The sequence below is a fragment of the Mirounga leonina genome, unplaced genomic scaffold (assembly GCF_011800145.1).
Source record: "Mirounga leonina isolate KUSES-001 unplaced genomic scaffold, KU_Mleo_1.0 Mir_94, whole genome shotgun sequence".
NCBI lineage: Eukaryota > Metazoa > Chordata > Mammalia > Carnivora > Phocidae > Mirounga > Mirounga leonina.
The window spans coordinates 46,286,324-46,305,861 of NW_023270855.1; the positions used below are offsets into that span (position 1 = coordinate 46,286,324).

At 51.9% G+C, this 19,538-nt stretch overlaps 1 protein-coding gene across 1 annotated transcript; it reads right to left on the minus strand.

Moving 5' to 3' along the window:
* Window positions 1-5,937: 5,937 nt before the first annotated feature.
* On the minus strand, window positions 5,938-18,412 carry SLC5A5 (solute carrier family 5 member 5). Its single transcript, XM_034996886.1, has 15 exons — window positions 18,056-18,412; window positions 17,187-17,252; window positions 16,793-16,844; window positions 16,529-16,596; window positions 15,594-15,748; window positions 14,635-14,775; window positions 14,424-14,553; window positions 13,250-13,338; window positions 12,399-12,511; window positions 12,252-12,322; window positions 11,722-11,808; window positions 11,459-11,652; window positions 9,638-9,762; window positions 8,808-8,923; window positions 5,938-7,730 (listed from the first exon to the last, which is right to left on the minus strand). The coding sequence occupies exons 1-15, from the start codon at window positions 18,410-18,412 to the stop codon at window positions 7,566-7,568; spliced, it is 1,929 nt and encodes a 642-aa protein (XP_034852777.1). The 3' UTR covers window positions 5,938-7,565.
* Window positions 18,413-19,538: the final 1,126 nt, after the last annotated feature.

Below are 19,538 nucleotides of genomic sequence, written 5' to 3' on the forward strand. Positions count from 1 at the left end.
CAGGTGCCCCTATGGTCAAATTATTTTGACAAGGATGCTAAGACCATTTAATGGGGGAGGGAGGAGAGAGTATTTTCAATAAATGGTGCTGCGAAAACTGGATATCCACAAGCCAAAGAATGAAGTTCGACTCTTGCCTTACACTGTATAAAAAATTAACTCAGTATGGAACAAAGACCTGAATGTAAGAGCTAAACCTATAAAACCCTTGGAATAAAACATTAAGAAAAGTCTTTAAAACATTGGATTTAGCAATGCTTTCTTAGGTAATGACACCAAAAGGACAGACAACAAAAGAAAAAATAAATTGGACTTCATGAAAAATAAAAACTATTGTGCATCCAAGGACACTATCAAAAGTGAAAAGACAACTCCCAGAACAGGAGGAAATATTTGCAAATCACATAACTGCTAAGGGATTGATATCCAGAATTTTATTTATTTATTTATTTTAAAGATTTTATTTATTTGACATACACACAGCACAAGCAGGGGGAGCAGCAGAGAGAGAAGGGGAGGGAGAAATAGGGTCCCTACTGAGCAGGAGGCACGATGCAGGGCTCAAGCCCAGGACTCTGGGACAGCGACCCTAGCCGACCGCAGCAGCTTAACCGACTGAGCCGCCCAGGTGCCCCTATTTATTTATTTTATTTATTCATTTTTTTTAAAGATTTTATTTATTTGACAGAGAGAACACAAGCAGAGGGAGAGAGAGGGAGAAGCAGGCTCCCTGCTGAGCAAGGAGCCCGATGTGGGCCTCAATCCCAGGACCCTGGGATCATGACCCGGGCCAAAGGCAGCCGCTTAACCAACTGAGCCACCCAAGCGTCCCCCTATTTATTTATTTTAAAATTTATTTATTTTTTTAAAGATTTTTTAAAAAACTATTATTCGTTTGAGACACAGAGATACAGAGAGAGGGAGCATGAGTAGGGGGAGAGGCAGAGGGAGAGGGAGAGGCAGAAGCAGACTCCCGGCTGAGCCAGGAGCCTGATGAGGTACTCGATCCCAGGACCCCGGGATCATGATCTGAGCCGAAAGCAGACGCTTAACCATCTGAGCCACCCAGGCATCCCTATTTTATTTATTTTTTAATTTTTTGAGAGGAAGAGAGAGAGGACAGAGAGAGCCCGTGTGCTCTCTACGGGGGAGGGGCAGAGGGAGAGGAAGAGAGAGAATCTTAAGCAGGCTCCACGCTCAGTGCAGAGTCCAGCACTGGGCTCGATCTCACAACTCATGACCTGAGCCAAAATCAAGAGTCAGATACTTAACGGACTGAGCCACGCATGTGCCCCAGTTTTAATTAAGTAATTAATAATAATTATAATATATACAATAAATATATTTATTATATATAATTTATAAATATATATAAATAAATATTTAATAAATAATAGATAAAATAAGATTTTATTTTTCAGTAATCTCTACACCCAATGTGGGGCAGGAACTCACAACCCTGAGATCAAGAGTTGCACATTCTCTGACTGAGCCAGCCAGGCAACCCCCCCCTTTTTACTTTTTTTGCAGAATATATGTAAAAACTCCTATAATTCAACAACAGCAACAAAAGAAACCATCCAATTTTAAAAATGGGCAAAAGGGTTAAATAGTCATTTCTTCAAAGGAAATATACAAGTGGCCAATAAAAATAGGAAAAGATGCTCAACATCACTAATCATTAGGGAAATGTAAATCAAAACCACAGTGAAACACCATTTCACACCCATTGTTACAAAATAACAAGTGTTGGCGAGGATGTGAAGAAATTGGAATCTTTGTGCATTGCTGGTGGAAATGTACAATGTGCAGCTGCCTTGGAAAACATTATGAGGGTTCCTAAAAAAATGAAACATAGAATGACTGTATAATCCACCAATGCCACTTCTGGCTATATATCTAAAAGAATTGAAAGCAAATACTGAATAGATATTTTACATCAATGTTCACAGCAGTGTTATTCACAATAGCCAAAAGGTGGAAACAATACAAATATAAATGTTGATTGATGGATGAATGGATAAATGGAATGTGGTATATCCACACAGGGGAATATTATTCAGCCTTGAAAAGGAAAGAAATTTTGACACATGCTACAACATGGATGAACCTTGAAAGATTATGCAAAATGAAATAAGCCAGACACAAATGGACAAAGACGGCATGATTCCAATTACATGAGGTCCCTAGAATGGTCGAACTCAGGGGCGCCTGGGTGGCTCAGTCGGTTAAGTGTCTGACTCTTGATTTCAGCTCAGGTCATGATCTCAGGTGGTGAGAATGAGCCCCAAGTTGGGCTCCACACTCAATGGGGAGTCTCTCCCTCTTCCTCTGCCCTACCCCCTACTCTCTCTCAAAGTAAATAAAATCTTAAAAAAAAAAAAAAAAAGAAGCAGGGCACCTGCATGGCTCAGTTGGTTGTGTCTGACTTGAGCTCACGTCATGAAATCGGAGTCCTGGAATCAAGCCCCACATCAGGGTCTGCACTGAGCAGGAAGTCTGCTTGTCCCTCTTCCTCTCCTTCTGCCCCTCCCCCTGCTTGTGTGCTCTCTCTCTCTCTCTCAAATAAATAAATAAAATCTTAAAAGAATAAAAGGGAGCACCTGGGTGGCTCAGTCAGTTGAACATCTGTCTTTGGTTCGTGTCATGATCCCAGACTCCTGGGATCGAGCCCTGTGTCAGGCTCCCAGCTCAGTGGGAAGCCTGCTTCTCCCTCTGCCCCTCCCCCCCCACCCCCAGCTTGTGCTCTCTCTCTCTCTCACTCTCTCTCTCTCGAATAAATAAATAAAATCTTAAAAAAAAAAAAAAGAGTAGTCAAACTCATAGACAAAAAAAAGTAGAAAGGTGATTACCAGAGACTGGGGGGAGAGAGAAATGGGGGGTTGGTGTTTAATGGGTATAGAGTTTCAGATTATTAAAAAGTTCTGGAGATGGATGGTAGTGATGGTTGCCCAACAATGTGCATTTACTTACTGCCACTGAACTGTACACTTAAAAATGGTTAAAATTGGGGCGCCTGGGTGGCTCAGTTGGTTAAGCAACTGCCTTCGGCTCAGGTCATGATCCTGGAGTCCCGGGATCGAGTCCCGCATCGGGCTCCCTGCTCGGCAGGGAGTCTGCTTCTCCCTCTGATCCTCCTCCTCTCATGCTCTCTGTCTCCCATTCTCTCTCTCAGATAAATAAATAAAAAATCTTTAAAAAAATGGTTAAAATGGTAATTTTTGTGTTGTGTATATTTTACCACAAAAAATTAAAAGAAAAAAATGGATAATTTTGATAAATCAAAACCACAGGGGCACCTGTGTGGCTCAGTTGGTTAAGCGAATGCCTTTGCCTTAGGTCACGATCCCGGGTCCCAGGATGGAGTCCCGCATTGGGCTCCCTGCTCAGCAGGGAGTCTGCTTCTCCCTCTGACCATACTCCTTCTTGTGCTCACTCTCTCTCAAATAAATAAATAAAATAAAATCTTTAAAAAACAAACTAACAAAAAACTATGAATTATGCTCTTCCAAAGGCTATCTTTAGTAACTGAGAGCAAGACACAAGTGGGGAGAAAATACTGGCAGTGCATATAGCTAGCAAAGAACTTGTATCCAGAATACAAAAAGAATTCTTAGGGGCTCCTGGGTAGCTCAGTCAGTTAAGCAACCAACTCTTGATTTCAGCTCAGGTCACGATCTCAGAGTCCTGGGAATTGAGCCCTGCGTCAGGCTCACCACTCAGCAGGGAGCCTGCTTCTCTCCCTCTCCCTCTTCCTCTGCCCCTCCCCCACTCACATGCGGACACAGGTTCTCTTTAAAATAAATAAATAAATAAATAAATAAATAAATAAATAAATAAATCTATCTTTAAAAAATTTTTAAAAGAAGTCTTACAATAATAAGAGAATAAACAACTCAGTTTAAAAATGGGCAAAGGGTCGGGCGCCGGGTGGCTCAGTCATTAAGCGTCTGCCTTTGGCTCAGGTCATGGTCCCAGGGTCCTGGGATTGAGCCCCACCTCGGGCTCCCTGCTCATCAGGAAGCCTGCTTCTCCCCTTGCTTGTGTTCCCTCTCTTGCCATGTCTCTGTCAAATAAATAAAATCTTAAAAAAAAAAAATGGGCAAAAGGTTTGAATAGACACTTGGCCAAAAATACATGGTTGGGCAACAAGCACATGAAAAGATGCTCAACATCATTAATCATCAGAAAAATATAAATCAAGACCAGGATAGGACGCCTGGGTAGCTTAGTTGGTTAAGCGCCTGCCTTCAGCTCAGGTCCCCCATGGTCCTGGGATGGAGTTCCCATTTCAGGCTCCGTTCCTTGCTCAGTGGGGAGCCTGCTCCTCCCTCTGCCTGCAGCTCCCCCCCTGCTTGTGCTTGCTCTCTCTGTCTCTGACAAATAAATAAATAAGATCATAAAAAAAAAAGATCATGGTTGTATACCATCACACACCCACTAAAGTGACCAAAATTAAACAGATGAACTTAACTAAGTTCTGGCAAGTATGTGGAACAACTGGAACTCTCTTTTTTTTTTTAAGATTTTATTTATTTATTTGAAAGAGAGAGTGTGTGTGCACGAGCAGGGGGAGGGACAGAAGGAGAGGGAGAAGCTGACCCCCCGCTGAGCAGGGAACCCAACATGGGGCTTGATTCCAGGACCCCGATATCATGACCTAAGCCGAAGGCAGACACTTAACCGACCGAGCCACTCAGGCGCCCCAACAACTGAAACTTTTATACGTTGTTGGCAACAATGTGAAATGGGACAAACACTTTGGAAAACGGTTTGGCAGTTTCTTAAATAAACACACGCTTACCATAGACTCTAGCCATTTCACTCCTAGGTATTTAACCAAGGGAAATGAAAGCATATGTCCACACAAAGATGTGTACGTGAATGTTCACAGCAATTTTATTTGTAATAGCTCAAAATGGAAACAACCAAAGTGTTCATTACCTGGATGTGAAACTGAATATAGGAAGCAGCATTTGTAGTTGAGAGGCCAGCAGGGGGCGTTCTGATGCCTCGACAACTCGACAATTGCAGACCTCCAACCGGAAGAAGCAGACCCGGTATTTTCCAACAGGAAGCCTACTGTACTAGCCCAGCAGGAGAAAAGAAGGTTTTCTCCTTCAGCCCAGCCAGTGAGAAATTGCCACAATTCAGCCAATGAGAAACCATCACCATCCTGAACCCTCACTTTCCCCAAACCCTCAAAGTCACCCCTCCCAACTTCCTTCTTCTTTTTTTTTTTAGATTTTATTTATTTGAGAGAGAGAGAGAAGGACAGAAAGAGCACAAGCAGGGGGAGCAGCAGAGGGAGAGGGAGAAGCAGAATCCATGCTGAGCAGGGAGCCCCTTGTGGGGCTGGATCCCAGGACCCCTGAGATCATGACCTGAGCCGAAGGCAGATGCTCAACCAGCTGAGCTGCCCAAGTGCCCAACTTCCTTCTTTTTCTCTATAAAGTAATGTTCCTCTCTTTTGTTCTCTAGACTTGGCTATGGTTTTGCCATAGCTTGCATGTCCCAAATTGCAATTCCTCTGCCATTCCCGAATAAACCCACTTTGCTAGTAAAATAACTGGCTGCTTTATTTTCAAGGCTGACATAGTGAATGGTTGAACAAACTGTGATTCATCCATACAGTGGGATACTCTTCAGCAATGGAAAGAATGAACTATTGATAATGGGACAACATGGCTGGATCTCTAAAATATCAGCCAAACCAGCTTGTTCTGCCTTAGCCCCTCATGCCTCTTCTCACCTCCAAGTTAGGCTCTGCTCTGAGTGAGCACCACTAACCAGTGGAAAGTCTGCTTCCCATGCTACTCGGTCAGTGGTGGAAAATTTGCAATGTTCCCTTTTAAGTCCAAATTTAAAGGTCTCCAGAAAACAGCCTGTACAAAGGGCCAGGTCTCTGAGGGGTGGAGAGAGGTCAGATCCTGAGGTGTGTATTAACTTCCTGAGCTGCCATAGCTTAAAATAATAGATATTTATTCTCTCCCAGCTCTGGAGGCCAGAAGTCCAAAATCAAGGTGTTGGCAGGCTGTACTCCTTCCGAAGGCTCTAAAAGAGAACCCCCTCTTGCCTCTCTCCTGGCTTCTGGTGGCTCCAGCAATCCTTGGTGTCCCTTGCCACGTAGATGTGTCAGTCTCTGTCTCGGTGTCCACATGGCTGTCTCCCTATGTGTCTGTGTGTCTTCTTTTCTTATAAGGACACAGTCATTGGGTTGAGGGCCCACCCTAATCCAGTATGACGTTATCTTAATCTAAGTATACCTGCCAAGACTCTTCAAGTAAGGTCACATTCGGAGGTTTTGGGTCTTGAATCTTGGGAGGACCCTATTGAACTGAGTAGGGGATGCTCCCTTGGGGACCACAGGAGCCATAGCAGGTATGTGAGCAGATGTGAGTGCAGCCAGCTGTCAAGATCCCAGAGACCCCAAGGGACTGGTGCAGGGACAGTGTGGAGGCTGGCAGGGTCCAGGCAGAAAGGGCAGTGGGGAGGGAATGCTTCAAGAGCAAATCAGGAGGGTGAGAGAAGCTATGTGTCAGGGAGGGCAGCATAATTCACCCCGAGATGGCAATTATCACCTCACTCTGATGCTTAAACACTCAGGTTTATTCGCTCAGTCTTGGGGCAAGAGACACTGAGATTCACACTCATATCTGAGTGAGGAGAGCACAGAACATCAAGCGTCAAAGTCCGTTTATTGGATGTGCGTGGATTAAATCTCCATCCAAAGTCAAGTGCATCCCCAGGACATGGGTTTGCCCAACCTATCTGACCCTGTCCACCAGTGACATGTTGGCAATAGACCTTCAGCATCATGCAGCTCCCAGGTCCGTCCCTGCCCAGACCCGACTTGCTGTAACCTCAGGCCACCTCACTGAGCCTTAGTTTATTCCTCTGTGAAGTGGGTTCATGCTCCTTAATGGATGAGATACATAGTGTCCAGGCATTAGAGGAAGATCGAAAATGTTATTTCTCCTTTATCCTCCCTTCTTGCTCCCAAGGTCAGGGGCCATGTGATGTCTGACCCTCCAAAGGGAGGAAAACAGGGAGGCGGTGAAGGTGGAAGAGCTGGTTTCCCAACTCTCAATGAATCTCTGGTGTGCTCTGTGACCTTGGTCAAGTTGTTGCCCCTTTTCAGGCCTCAGTTTCCCCATCTGTAAAATGGGGTGCAGGGGATTGTGCCTGAGGACCTCCCAAATCCTTGCTAATATTCAGACATGTTCCAGAGAAGCACTGGAGACTTTCTCAGACCTTAATGTTGGGCCTGGAGTTTTCCCATGTTGTCCAGAGGGGACTCCAACATCTTTCTATTGTACGTAGAGAGAAATCTGGCTTCATTTTCGGGGAGCAGGCAAGGGTGCAGCATTGAAGACTAGGGGCTGGCTGGAAGGGGGCTGGATAAAATGACCTCCCAAAGGCAGGGCTTCACCTCTTTCCGTAGGGCAGGGATCCCAAACTCATTTGCATAGGACACAGTCCAGCCAGTTGGAGCCCGAGGCTGTTCTGTGGCCTGGGATGGCCCACCCTGAGGTTCCATCCCAGGTGGTCAGTCCCCTGCTGGCTCAGAGGTCTGTCTCTCGAAGGTCCTGACCACGGTCATGTGCACTCCTGGGGGTCCAGGAGCCAGCTCCATTCACCTCCTTCTGCCCCAGGAAGAGCAGGTGGTCCTCGTCAGTGGGCAGGAAGTCAGGAGGCCTCTTGGTTCCAGGGGGCAGTTCCTCAGCACCCTGGAATGAAAAGAGAAGAAAGACACTGTCAGAGATCCATTCTGCTCTGTGTCAGCTCATCTTCCAGATGGGGTCACTGAGGGCCTAGAAGGACAGAACCTGGGCAGGGTTGCACAACTGTCCCCTTGGTCAGTGCATCAGCCAGTCCTGTCCCTTCTGCCTCCAAAACCTCCACCCGCTTCTCTCTCTCCCCCAGTGCCCACGTCACCTATAGTCCAAGTCATCAGTGCTTGCAAGGATGCCTGCCTCCCTCTCACTCTTTCTGCCTGCTCCCCTTCAAGAAAATAAATATTTCCCCATAGCAGCTGAAAGGAGCTTTAAAAACACTCCAGCCAAATCCCTTCCCTCTCCATACCTCCCCTTCTCAAGCTTCTGGCCTCAGCCTTTGCTCCTGCTGTACCCTCCATCAAGAATGCCCTTCCCCCAGATCTTCCTAGGGCTGGCTCCTCCTCCTTAGGGGCTCTATCTCTTACCTCTTCCAAGAGGCCACCCTCATCACAGTACCCTGTTTTATTGTCCTTATTACCTGCTGAGATCTTACTTATTTCTCAGTTTAGCTTTCATCTGCTCCTCCTAGACAGTGGACAAGAACCCCAGCCCAGAGTAAGAAATGAGAAAATGAAACAGGGATTTCAAAGCAGAGGCAGGTTTGGATCAGGGACAGCATTTTCCAAATTCAGGGCATTCACATAGCAACCACACGACTTTGGGGGAAGTTGGCCTACCCCTGCTCATGTTTCTTATGTAAGATTTTCTCGAAGTTGACTCACTTCTGAATTAGGTACTTTTATTTACAGAAGAGATTTTAAATCAATACCTTAAAGGTAAACCAGTTTCACCTGGCACAGACTGGATGTAATCCAAGGAAATGAATATTATGAAATTCTCAGTCTTTGTTGAAGGGTGTAATAAAAAGTGTTGAAGACACGTCAACTCTCACCGAAGCCTTTTCTCTGGAAGACGCTGAGAAAGATGGTGACTCACCAATTCCCTCCCCTGACTTATGGCCATGCCCAGGGGACCCAAAGTCACTTCACTGTCCCTCCCCCTGCTCTGGGAGCTAGCCCTGTGACTGACCTTCCCCAAGCTGTCATCCAAGGTAGCCACTTCTTCCTTGGGGGCCACCGATGCTGTCTGCCGTGCAAGATCCCACCACAGCAGCCCAGGACTCAAGGCACTGCGCTTGGTGGGGCCTGTGGGAAAGGGAGATATTTAGTGAAGAGGTGACGGGAACTGGAGAGGGAGGGGAAAGGGAGAGCTCTGATGGGTTCCAATCCCAGATTCGATAATGACCCACTGGGTACCCTGGCAAGCCTCTGCCCTTCTCTGGGCTTCAGTTCTCTCATCTACACAGTGAGGGGATGTAATACATCAGTGGGTGGTTCATTATTTCCCCAGCATCTAGAATAGTGTCTGGCACAGAGAAGGACTCAAGAAAGCCTTGGTGAATGTAAAGTCTGAGACACAGGAAGCAAGAACAGGTACTGTGATCACTATTGATTTCTCTTGATCTCTTTCCACTTCTCAGTGGCATTCAGAATTCCCGGAGGGACATGGAGTGGCTGAGGCCCTCCTGAGAAGATATTTCAGCACAATGGACAGCGCCTCGAGGCTCCACCCCACATCCTCTAGCAACGACTTGGTTTTGGAGGTGGGGGAGACTAGAAAGGCAGGTTGGGGCGGGGGGGGGGGGAGCTCAGTTTCTTCTGCCTCCACAAAACAGGACCAGCCCTGCAAGGTGCAGAGTTTGTCCCGAAGGCGACACAGCATAAAGGGTGCTGATGCGTCGTCCAGCACGTGGTGGTCATTTGGCTGACAGGAATGTCCTTCCTCTTCTTCCTGCCCAGTGGGTTGGAGGCAGAGGGATTCACAAGGTGATCTCTGAGAAGGCCATACATCCTGCTTACCTGTCAAGCAGCTGACGAGGACTCCACATAGAACAGTGCTCAGTGTGCCCAGGGCTCCATAGTAAAGATAGGAAATGGCATAGAAGTTGTCAGCTAAGGCGGGTCGATCAAGGTCCATTTTAGGGCTAGGGGTAGGAGAGGTGTGCATGAGTCCAAAAGCCACTCACAATTTGTTCATTTCCTCCCATCTCCACTGCCACGGCCTAGCCCAGTCTTCCATTATTGCTCACTCAGATGTGTGCAGTGGCCACTTCTCTTTCTCCCCAGCTAACCCACTTCCACCCACAGGTGTTCTCTACACACAGCCAGAGGGAGCATTACTGAAATGTAACTCAGATTACTTCCTGTCACTGCTCACCACTCTCCATGGCTCCCTGTTACTCTCAGAATCTACCCAAATTAAACACTTAGAAGAAAACACAGGTGTGCATCTTTATGATCTTGGATTTGGTAATAATTTCTTAGATCTGTCACCAAAAGCACAAGCAACCCAAGAAAACATAGATAAATTAGACTTCATCAAAACTGAAATCTTTTGTGCATCAAAGGACACTATCAAGAGATATGAAAAGACAACCCAGAGTGGAAGAAAATATTTGCAAATCATACATCTGTCTAAGGATCTAGTGTCCAGAATACATAAAGATTTAAAGAATATATAAATTATAACTCAACAATAAAAAAGCAAATGAACCAATTAAAAAATGGGCAAAGGGTTTGAATAGGCATTTCTCGGGAAAAAAAAAAGATATAGGGGTGTCTGGGTGGCTCAGATGGTTAAGCGTCTGCCTTGGGCTCAGATCATGATCTCCAGGTCCTGGGATCAAGCCCCACATCGGGCCCCCTGCTCCTCGGGAAGTCTGCTTCTCCCTCTCCCTCTGCTCTTCCACCCCCACTCGTGCTCTCTCACTCATGCTCTCTCTCTCAAATAAATAAATAAAATATTTTAAAAGTGTTTAAAAATAATTTGAAAAGAACTTCTATATGATCCAGTAGTTCGATTCCTAGGTACAAACCGAGAGAAATGAAACCATATGTCCACACCAAAACTTATGTACACATATGTACACAAATGATCATAGCAGCACTGTTCACAGTAGCCAAAAAGTGGAAACAACCCAGATGTCCAAGGGATGAATGGATAAACAAAATGTGGTCCATCCATACAGGGAATATTATTCAGCCATAAAAAGGAATCAAGCCCTCATATGTGCTACAATGTGGATAAACCTTGAAAACACCAAAACCAAAACCAAACAAAAACCTTGAAAACATCATGTTGAGTGAAAGAAGCCAGACAAAACAGGCCATATATTGTATAATTCCATTTATAATAAATGTCCAGACAGGCAAATCCATAGCAACAGAAAGCGGATTAGTGGTTGCCAGGGGCTGGAGGGAGGGGGAGATGGGGAGTGACTGCTCATGGAGATATGGGGCTTCCTTGTGAGGTGATGAAAATGTTCTTGAGTTAATGGTGATGGTTGTATAACCTTGTGAATCCACTAAAAACCACTTTTAAATGGTTCATTTTATGGTCTGCAAATTATATCTCAAGAGTAATAATAATAATAAAGAATCAGACCAAATTCTTCTGGCTGGACCTCATCTATCCTTCTCGGCCCACTAAATACACCCCATCCTCACTAAACCAAACCCGACCTCAGGCCCTTTGCACTTTCCCTTCTCTCCACCTGGAATGCCCTTCCTTCACCTCTTCGCAAGCACATTCCTCCTTTTCATTCAAGACTCAGTTTCAGAGCTCCCCTCCCCCACCACACCCTCTCAGGCCACACCCACCCTTCTGAGCAGCCCGCTCACCTGGGGTTCCTGCTGGAGGTGTTGGTGGCCAGGAGCTGGCCCAGGAGGCCAGAGGCGTTGGCTGAGGGCATGACACAGCCGGCAGCTGATGATGGCAGGACTCCCAAGGACTGGGTGCTAGGTGGGTATAGAGTGGCACCGACGGCCACCCACAGCGAGAGCGCCAAGCCGGTGGCCAGCCCAGAGAGGACGCCCTGGGGGCAGATCCCAGGTCAGGGGAGAGAGGCCATGCACCCTCCCAACCCCTAGCCGCCCCCACTCACCAGCGTGTTGCAGGCGGGAAGAAACATCCCCAGGATGAAGGCTCCAAGGAGGGGGCCGCTGATGACTCCCATGATGGTGAAGGAGCCCTGTGAGAAGGGGTGGGGAGGGGGAGCTGAGGGCAGAGCCATCCCACCTCTCCTGGCTTCAGTTTGCTCTCTGGGAAAGCAAGACCTGAGTAATTCCACTGTGGACCTTGAGACTCCGTGCTTGTTTCCCTAAAGGGGACGGGACTCCCTGTCCCTGTCTCTCTCCCCCGTGTTGGAGGCAAAGACGCGGATTCTCTCTCCTGACAAATTCTGGTCCCACCTCCGAGCCAGGGCGAGGCCCTCCCTGCCTCCAAGCCACCCGCTGCCCCCCACCTCCCACCTCCCATTGCCACCAGGCAGGTGGCTGCACAAAGTTATCAGGCTGGTGGCATCGGACAAAACCCAGTTCTGCCACGAAAAGTAGGACCCTCTCGGTTTCAGTTCAATGCAGACGATGCCATGCTTCTTGTGGAGATGGGGCTGGGTCAGGGCGGGGGGCTCACCTGGAGGACGCCTCCCCCCAGCAGCGAGGACAGAGCTGCCACGATGAGACAGGCTGAGCCATAGAGGAGTGCTGTTGCAGATGGGGGGTGGCATGGTCAGCGGGGAGATGCCCCCTGCCCCCCCCAACCCGAGTTCCTCCAACTCACAGAGCCCCTTGGAGACCATTACGAGTCTCCGGGGTGCGAGGCTGGGCAGCCGGGGTTTGATGAGGTCCTCCACGGTGACCGCAGCCATGGCGTTGATGCTGGTGGACGCGGTGCTGAGAGTGGGGTGGGGAGGGTGGTCAACAGGTCTCATCAAGGGACTGGCCACACCCCCCCCTGGGGTCCACCTGTTGTGGGAGGCCCCAGCTGCTCATACCATCTGACTTGCCAGGACCCCACCCAGCCCAAGGGCAGAGGCATGGGTGACAGAATTCCCCAAGCGTGGAGGAGAAGTCCACCACCCCACCATCCGCGCCCCCAGACCTGAGACACCCCCACGGGAGCAAGGACACCCCTGACCAAGGACACGAATGACACAAGTTCTCATTACACAGCAATCATAGGGTGCTGAGAACTGCTTGGGACCCTGGTCACAACAGGAGCAGGGATGTGCCAGAAGTCACGGAGTATTTGAAAACACTAGAATGTGAGGCCCTTGAGGGCAGGAGTGGGGGACCACTTGGTCACAGCTGTGCCCTGGGATTTAGAATGGCAGTGCCTTGCCTCCCACATATGCACATAGTAGGTGCTCAGTACGTAGTAGGTGCTCAATAAACATTTGTTTGGGGGCAGAAGGCAGGAAAGAAAGAAGGGAGAGGGGAGGCGGGTATGGCCCTGCCAGGTGATAAGAAGGTGAAAACCCCACAGCTGGGGTTCTTGTCCCCAGGGCGTGCCTTCTGCTGGAGCCCACCTGAGCTGCCCACTGGGGACCAAGCAGGAACTGTAATGATGGACATGCCCAGAACGTTCTACCCCACAGAGGGGCAGCTGGGTGAGCAAGGAGGGCTGCTCACCTGAGGGTCCCACTGTAGGCACAGGCCAGAAAGAGCCCAGGGACTCCAGGCAGGTCCTCGAAGATGTCCAGCACCAGCAAGGGCATGTACTGGCGGGGGTGGGGTGGGGTGGGGTGGGGTGGGGTGGGGCAGAGTCTGGGGTTGGCATCCAGGACAGCAGCACCCCGAGGACGAGGGATTCTGTCTGTCCTCACACTGCATGTCCCCAGGGCCCAGTGCAGACCGGGCTCACAGCGGGCACTGTGTGTGTGTTTGTTGATTGACTGCGTGCCCTGGGATCCCAGTGAGGCAGAGTCCCGCGTCATCTCTGCTTTACTGATGAGGACAGTAAAGTTAATAGGTGCAGTCCTTGGCTGAGGTTGCAGTCAGGCAGTCCAGGAGCTGACCCCAGCGGAGAACAGCAGACAGGACAGCCTTCCATCTTCTGCCGATTCTGAACTGACTCTGAACCAGGCAAGTCTCCTGGCCCTGGTGCTGCCCCTGCTCACCTTTGACCTCAGGCAGTTGCTTCCCACCCACTCCAGCCCCAGTTTCCTCATCTGTAAAATAGGGGCCATGACAGCCTTGGCCTCATCATGTTGAAGGGTTTTATGGGAGACTAACTGCTTGTGAAGGGAACAGCATGAGGCACAGAGTAGGTGCTTAGGTCATGAGAGCTGGTGATTATTATTATCAACACTATCATTTCATGCTGAACCATGGTCCCATCTCCTCCTTAATATCCCTCAGGGAGGGCCCCTGGGTGGCTCAGTTGGTTGAGCGACTGCCTTCGGCTCAGGTCATGATCCTGGAGTCCCAGGATCAAGTCCCATATCGGGCTCAAGTCTGCTTCTCCCTCTGACCCTCCCCCCTCTCATGCTCTCTCTCTCTCTCAAATAAATAAAATCTTTTAAAAAAAATACCCCTCGGGGAGTTTCTGACTCTAAATCTGAATGTGCCCCTCCCCTGCTCGCCCACTTCCCCTAAGGCTCCCCATTGCCTCCCAGCCTTGTCTTCCCTGCTCCTTCCAGATCCTCCTCTGTGCCAAGCTCTTGCCTGCCCCTGGACCTCTGAGCAGGCTGTTCTCTCTTCTAGGAATGCTGTTCCATCCTTGCTCCCAGAGATTCATCCATGCAGAAGTTCAGAATGGGGGTGGGGAGGGCAGGAGTGGCCTAGGAGCCTGGGCCAGACTTACCTGGTCCGGGGCGGAGATACGCCCTGCAAGGAGAGGGTCACAGTCTACATAGATCGTGAACATGATGATGCCACAGCCAGCAGCGCTGAGCACGATCAGGAACAGGCCCAGCTGGTTGATGAGCAAGGCCCTAGGGGGAGGGGCAGCCTCAGACTGGGGAGGGGGGCAGCTGGTCCCAGAGCCCCCCACCCTGCCCCTCCTAAACACTCACAGCTTGGCCTGCTTCTCTGTGCGACAGGCCACATAGCGCTGCACCTGTGCTTGGTTCACGCCATACATTGAGAGCCAGACCAATGTGCCACCCACCAGAAAAGTCCAGAATGTGTAGCGGCTCCGCGGGTCCAGGTCAAAGCTGGATAAGGGTGGGACAAGACAGCCATATGGGAATGCCACATTGACTTCGCCCTCCCCAGGGCCCCAGATGGCCATTCTGAACCTTATGGGCCTTGAGGGGACTTTTGGGGTGGGTTTTGAAGTGTGAGTAGGAGTTTGCCGGATTGAAAATTTATTTATTTACTGAGTCATCCATGTATGCATTTAAAAACCTTTCTGGGGAGCCTGGGTGGCTCAGTCGTTAAGCATCTGCCTTCGGCTCAGGTCATGATCCCGGGGTCCTGGGATCGAGCCCCACATCGGGCTCCCTGCTCTGCGGGAAGCCTGCTTCTCCCTCTCCCTCTCCCCCTGCTTGTGTTCCCTCTCTCGCTGTCTCTGTCTCTCTCTCTCTGTCAAATAAATAAATAAAATCTTAAAAAAAAATAAAGAAACAATGGCTGAAAAATTCCCCAAATTGGGAAATATATGGAAATCTTGGGACATGAAGCTTAAAGTCCCCTGTAAGATTGAATCCTAAAAAGACTTCACCAAGACACGTTATAATAAAAAAAAAATTGTCAAAAATTAAAAAAAGACCGAAAAAAAAAAAAGTGTCTGTGCCCAGCTGGGACCTCAGAGAGTCGTCAGTCTCCAGTCTGGTCTGGGGGACATGGTGGGACAGATGGAGGGATGGGGGCTAGGGCAGTCTAGAGAGGGGAGGCACATGTTTGGTGTGTGGGGAGTCTGGGAAGGGAAGCAGGGAGGGCTTCCTGGAGCAGAAGCATTGGTTGGCTTCTCCCAGGGCAGAGGGATGTCAGCTCCACCTCTTTGCAGGACCCTCTCTACGGTTTTACTCACTCCATCAGGTTCATCCGGGAGTGGTTCTGGGCAATCTCAAACATGTGCCTGGGCCCACCCACCAGCATGATCCCGCGGGCCAGGACAACCCAGAAGCCAGTTAGCATCACCACGACCTGGAACACATCAGTCCAGACCACAGCCTTCATGCCGCCCTGCAAGATGTGACAGACAGGGAGGCAGGGGGTCAGATAGGGATCTGTCTGAGGCCAACCCAGTTTGGCTTTCAGCAGTGGCTGGGACTGATGCCTCTCTCTGCCGGTTTCCTCATCCAGAAAATGGTGTTGTTGTGAGGATTTAATTAGTTCGTATGAGGAAAATCTTTGCAATAGCACCTACCACATACAAGTTCAGTGAGTGAATGAGTGATGGCTGCCAGCATTATCATTACTACCATGACGATTGTTCTTAGTTATTGCTTTTACCCTTCCAGCCTCCATACCGCTGCCTTCCCATGGGAGCCCCTTGATTTGCCTTTGGAGAAGCCCCTTCTCCCTCAAAGGCCATCCACTGGAAGCCAATCGACTCCCAGCTCCAGAAATAGCCAACCAGAACATCTTCCCCAGCCCCCCAAACTTCTGTGACTGGTTCATCCTGCACACTGGGGCCAGCCAACCGGAACCCTCCTGGGACATTTGCCAGCCCATCCTGAAATAGGAACTCACTTTCTGAGTTGATGGGACCCCAAGAGATGGGATAGGGGCCCAGAGGATGCTGTTGTAGCCCCTGGGTCCAGCCAGTCCTGAAGCTAGCATATCCCTGGACTCTCAGCAATAAGCCTTTCAAACGACTTGTTATTAAGATGAGGAAACAGAGGCCCAGCTGGGATGCAGGTTTCCTCAGCAGAAAGGGCAAGTAAGGAGTGGATGATGGCTTCAGGGTCTCCCCCACCCAGTGGGCATGGAGCCCCCACGTGGGGTGGGGGTGTCACTCACCACAGTCGTGTAGAAGGTACAGATGGCTCCAGTGGACAGCAGCGAGGCCCAGATGTCCAACCCAGTCACTGCACAAGGAAACCCCTCCACCATTAGGCCTCCAGGCAGGGTGCAAACTTGGCCCCTGGTGTCTAGGGTCCTCATCTCTTCGGGATTCTTCCCTCCCCAAGTCTCTCCTGGGGCTGCCCCTCCCCTCTCCTTCGGTCTAGTCTCAAAGGCTTTGCTCCCTCCCGGTCACCCTCCCGAGATCTCCCAGAGTCAAACCTTGATTCAGGATGAGCGCGGGGGCGTAGATCACGATGCCAGTATACAGCACCTATGGGCAGAGAGCCGGGACCGGGTGAGGCCCGCGGAGGACGGGAAGGGGTTAGGAAGAGAATGGTGGTGGCGGAGCTTGCGGTGTCCGGCCAGCAGGGGATCCGGAGCGGGGTGGGGGCGGGGTCAGGCCGGGCGTATGGGGGCGGGTCTTCGGACCGCAGGGGGCGGGGCCAGAAAGGTTGAGGATGGGCCTGGGAAGGGCCTTACAGGATGGGGGTGGGACCCACAGGGCGGGGCCGTGACGGAAGGGGGCGGGCTGCGGGCGGGGCCGACGGAGACCCGGACCCGGGCGGGATCTGAGCCAGACCCTGAGGGCGAGGGCGGGGCCGAGGCCACTCACTGTGGCTACCAGGTACTGCAGGGTCCCGCAGAGCCGCACACCGCGGCTGAAGCGCAGCTCCAGGTACTGCAAGGAGGAGCCGAGGCTCGTGGTCACCTGGACAGGTCCTACCCAGGAGATCGAGGCCTCTGGGGTGCTTCACCCGCCCTCGTGGCTTCTGCCCTCCCTCCGGAGGCCAACTTCTCTCTCCCCTCTTGCCCGTGGGGGGCCCCCGCCAAGCGCACAGATTCCGATCAGTGTGCCCACACCTGTCTGTGCACACGCGCCATCCCCGCATCCCCGCACACCAAGTGTGCCCAGGAAGACGGATCCGTCAAAGGTGCACGTTCTTCCGCCCCCACTGGTGGCTAATTGGTCCCAGGGGGGTGGTGCCGCTCTGAGTCGACAAGCGGACTCTACACAGCCTGGGGCCAACTGTTCTTGGTCGCCTACTGTCTACCGGTCATGATTTTAATCACTTTACCCCCTGCCCTGGAGGGCAGTCCTCTTATTAGCCCAGTTAGACACTTGGGAGGCCCGAGCAGAGTAAGCGGGGAAGTCGGGTTTCGAACCGTTGGCCCCCTGTCCGGCGATCGCTCAGCTGTGCGGGGGGCAGGTTCGTGCCTGTCCACACTTGGTGCACGCCTGGCTCCGCCTTGCGCGGGCTTCCACCGAGGAGAACCAGGACGGCGGCTCCTCTTCCTCCTTCCTGCCCCTCACCCCGCTGCCTGGGGCTACTTCCCAGAACCCTGCGCACCTGTCTACCCCGTTAAAGCCGCAAGGAGCCCGCCGGCGGCCCCCCGTACAGCACGTCAAAGCCCCAGGACCTCCCGGCCACATCCCTGCGTTCTCAGCCAGGCAGGTCTTGCCTCCGGGCCTCTGCCCGGTACCTGGTAGGTGCTGGTGAGGCCCAGGCGGTAGAAGACGGGCATGAAGAGCTGGGCGGTGAGCAGGGAGCTGAGCAACTGTCCCAGGCACATCCAGAGGAACTTGAGGCCGTAGCGGTAGGCCTCGGCGGGCACGCCCAGCACCTGTACGGCCGACATGAAGCTGGCGGCCAGCGAGAGGCCGACGGGCAGGGCGGCCAGGCGCCGGCCCCCGGTGAAGAAGTCCTCGGCGCTGCGCTGCCCGCCCCGCGCCAGCCCGACCCACAGCCCGATGCCCGTGGACACCAGCAGCATGAGGGCGAAGACCGCGTAATCCCAGGCTCCGAACGTGGCCCGCGCTCCGGCCTCGACGACCGCCATGAGGTGCAGGTGCGGGGGCCAAGCGCGTCCTCCGCCCTTCCAGCCACCCCGCGTGCCCCCCCCCCCCCCGCCACCCCCGGTAAGGGAAACGGGCAGCGACCGAGGAGGCAGGGCTGCGTGGAGATGGGAGGATGCTTGGTCTCTGCAGCGAGGCCGCACACCTGTCTCCTTCGGCCCCTGGAGGGAGGGAGCGGAAGGGACTCGGGCGGGGGCTCCCTGGGCAGGGAATCTGTGGATGCTCGCCGCGGTCGTCGGCCTCCCTGTGCCGCCTCTTCGTCTACGCGTCTGCCTCTGCCGTCTGTCCGTCGGTGCACCTCGCCTCCCGCCCGGTAAGGCTGGCCCCTTGCAGCGGTGCGTCGGCCGCCCAGCCGTCGGTGCCTCTCCCTGGGAGCTGTGCTCGGCGCTCGGACCGTGACTGGAGGTCTCCGGAGGGCTTAAAGGGGTGGCGACCGGCGACCGGCTGTGGATTTATTGGGCTCCCGGGTCCGCGAAGCCCCGCCCCTGGAGTGGGGGGCGGGCAGGACCCGCACGCTTTCCGCCCGGGACTGGGTCAGATAGGCCAAGGCCGGCCACGTGGGTGGCTGCTGCGGGTGGGGGTGGGGATGGGGTGCGGCTCCCGAATACCCGCTCTTACTTTCCCCCCTTTCCGGGGGCCCTTTCCCCCCACCCCGAGCTGTTAACGTCTCCCGTTGACAGGTGGGGAACTGAGGCTCCAAGATGGCACATCACGCTCACGTGGAGCCACACGGCCGGAGGCCGTGGCTACAGCATTCGAACCCCCGCCGTGCTTTTGTACCTTAAGCTAAGGGGAGCTCACTCTCCCACAAGCCGGGCGTTCATTTTCTGCGTTGCCCTGCCGCTTGAGGAAAACTCGTTCTGCTTGGAACCCGCCCCCCCCCCCCCCCCCCCCCCCCCCCCCGGCACCTGCAGCCATTCCCTTTCTTCAGAACCTAGCGGGAGGAAATCACCAAACCCCACCCCCAGGCTAAGCTGAGTGGGAGACACTGGGGTTCAGGTCCTAAATGCAGACATACTTGGGGGAGTCTTTGCTTGTCACTGTACCTCAGTTTCCCTATCTGTAAATGGAGATAAAGGAGCCCCTGCGCTGAGGAATAAATCGAGCCTG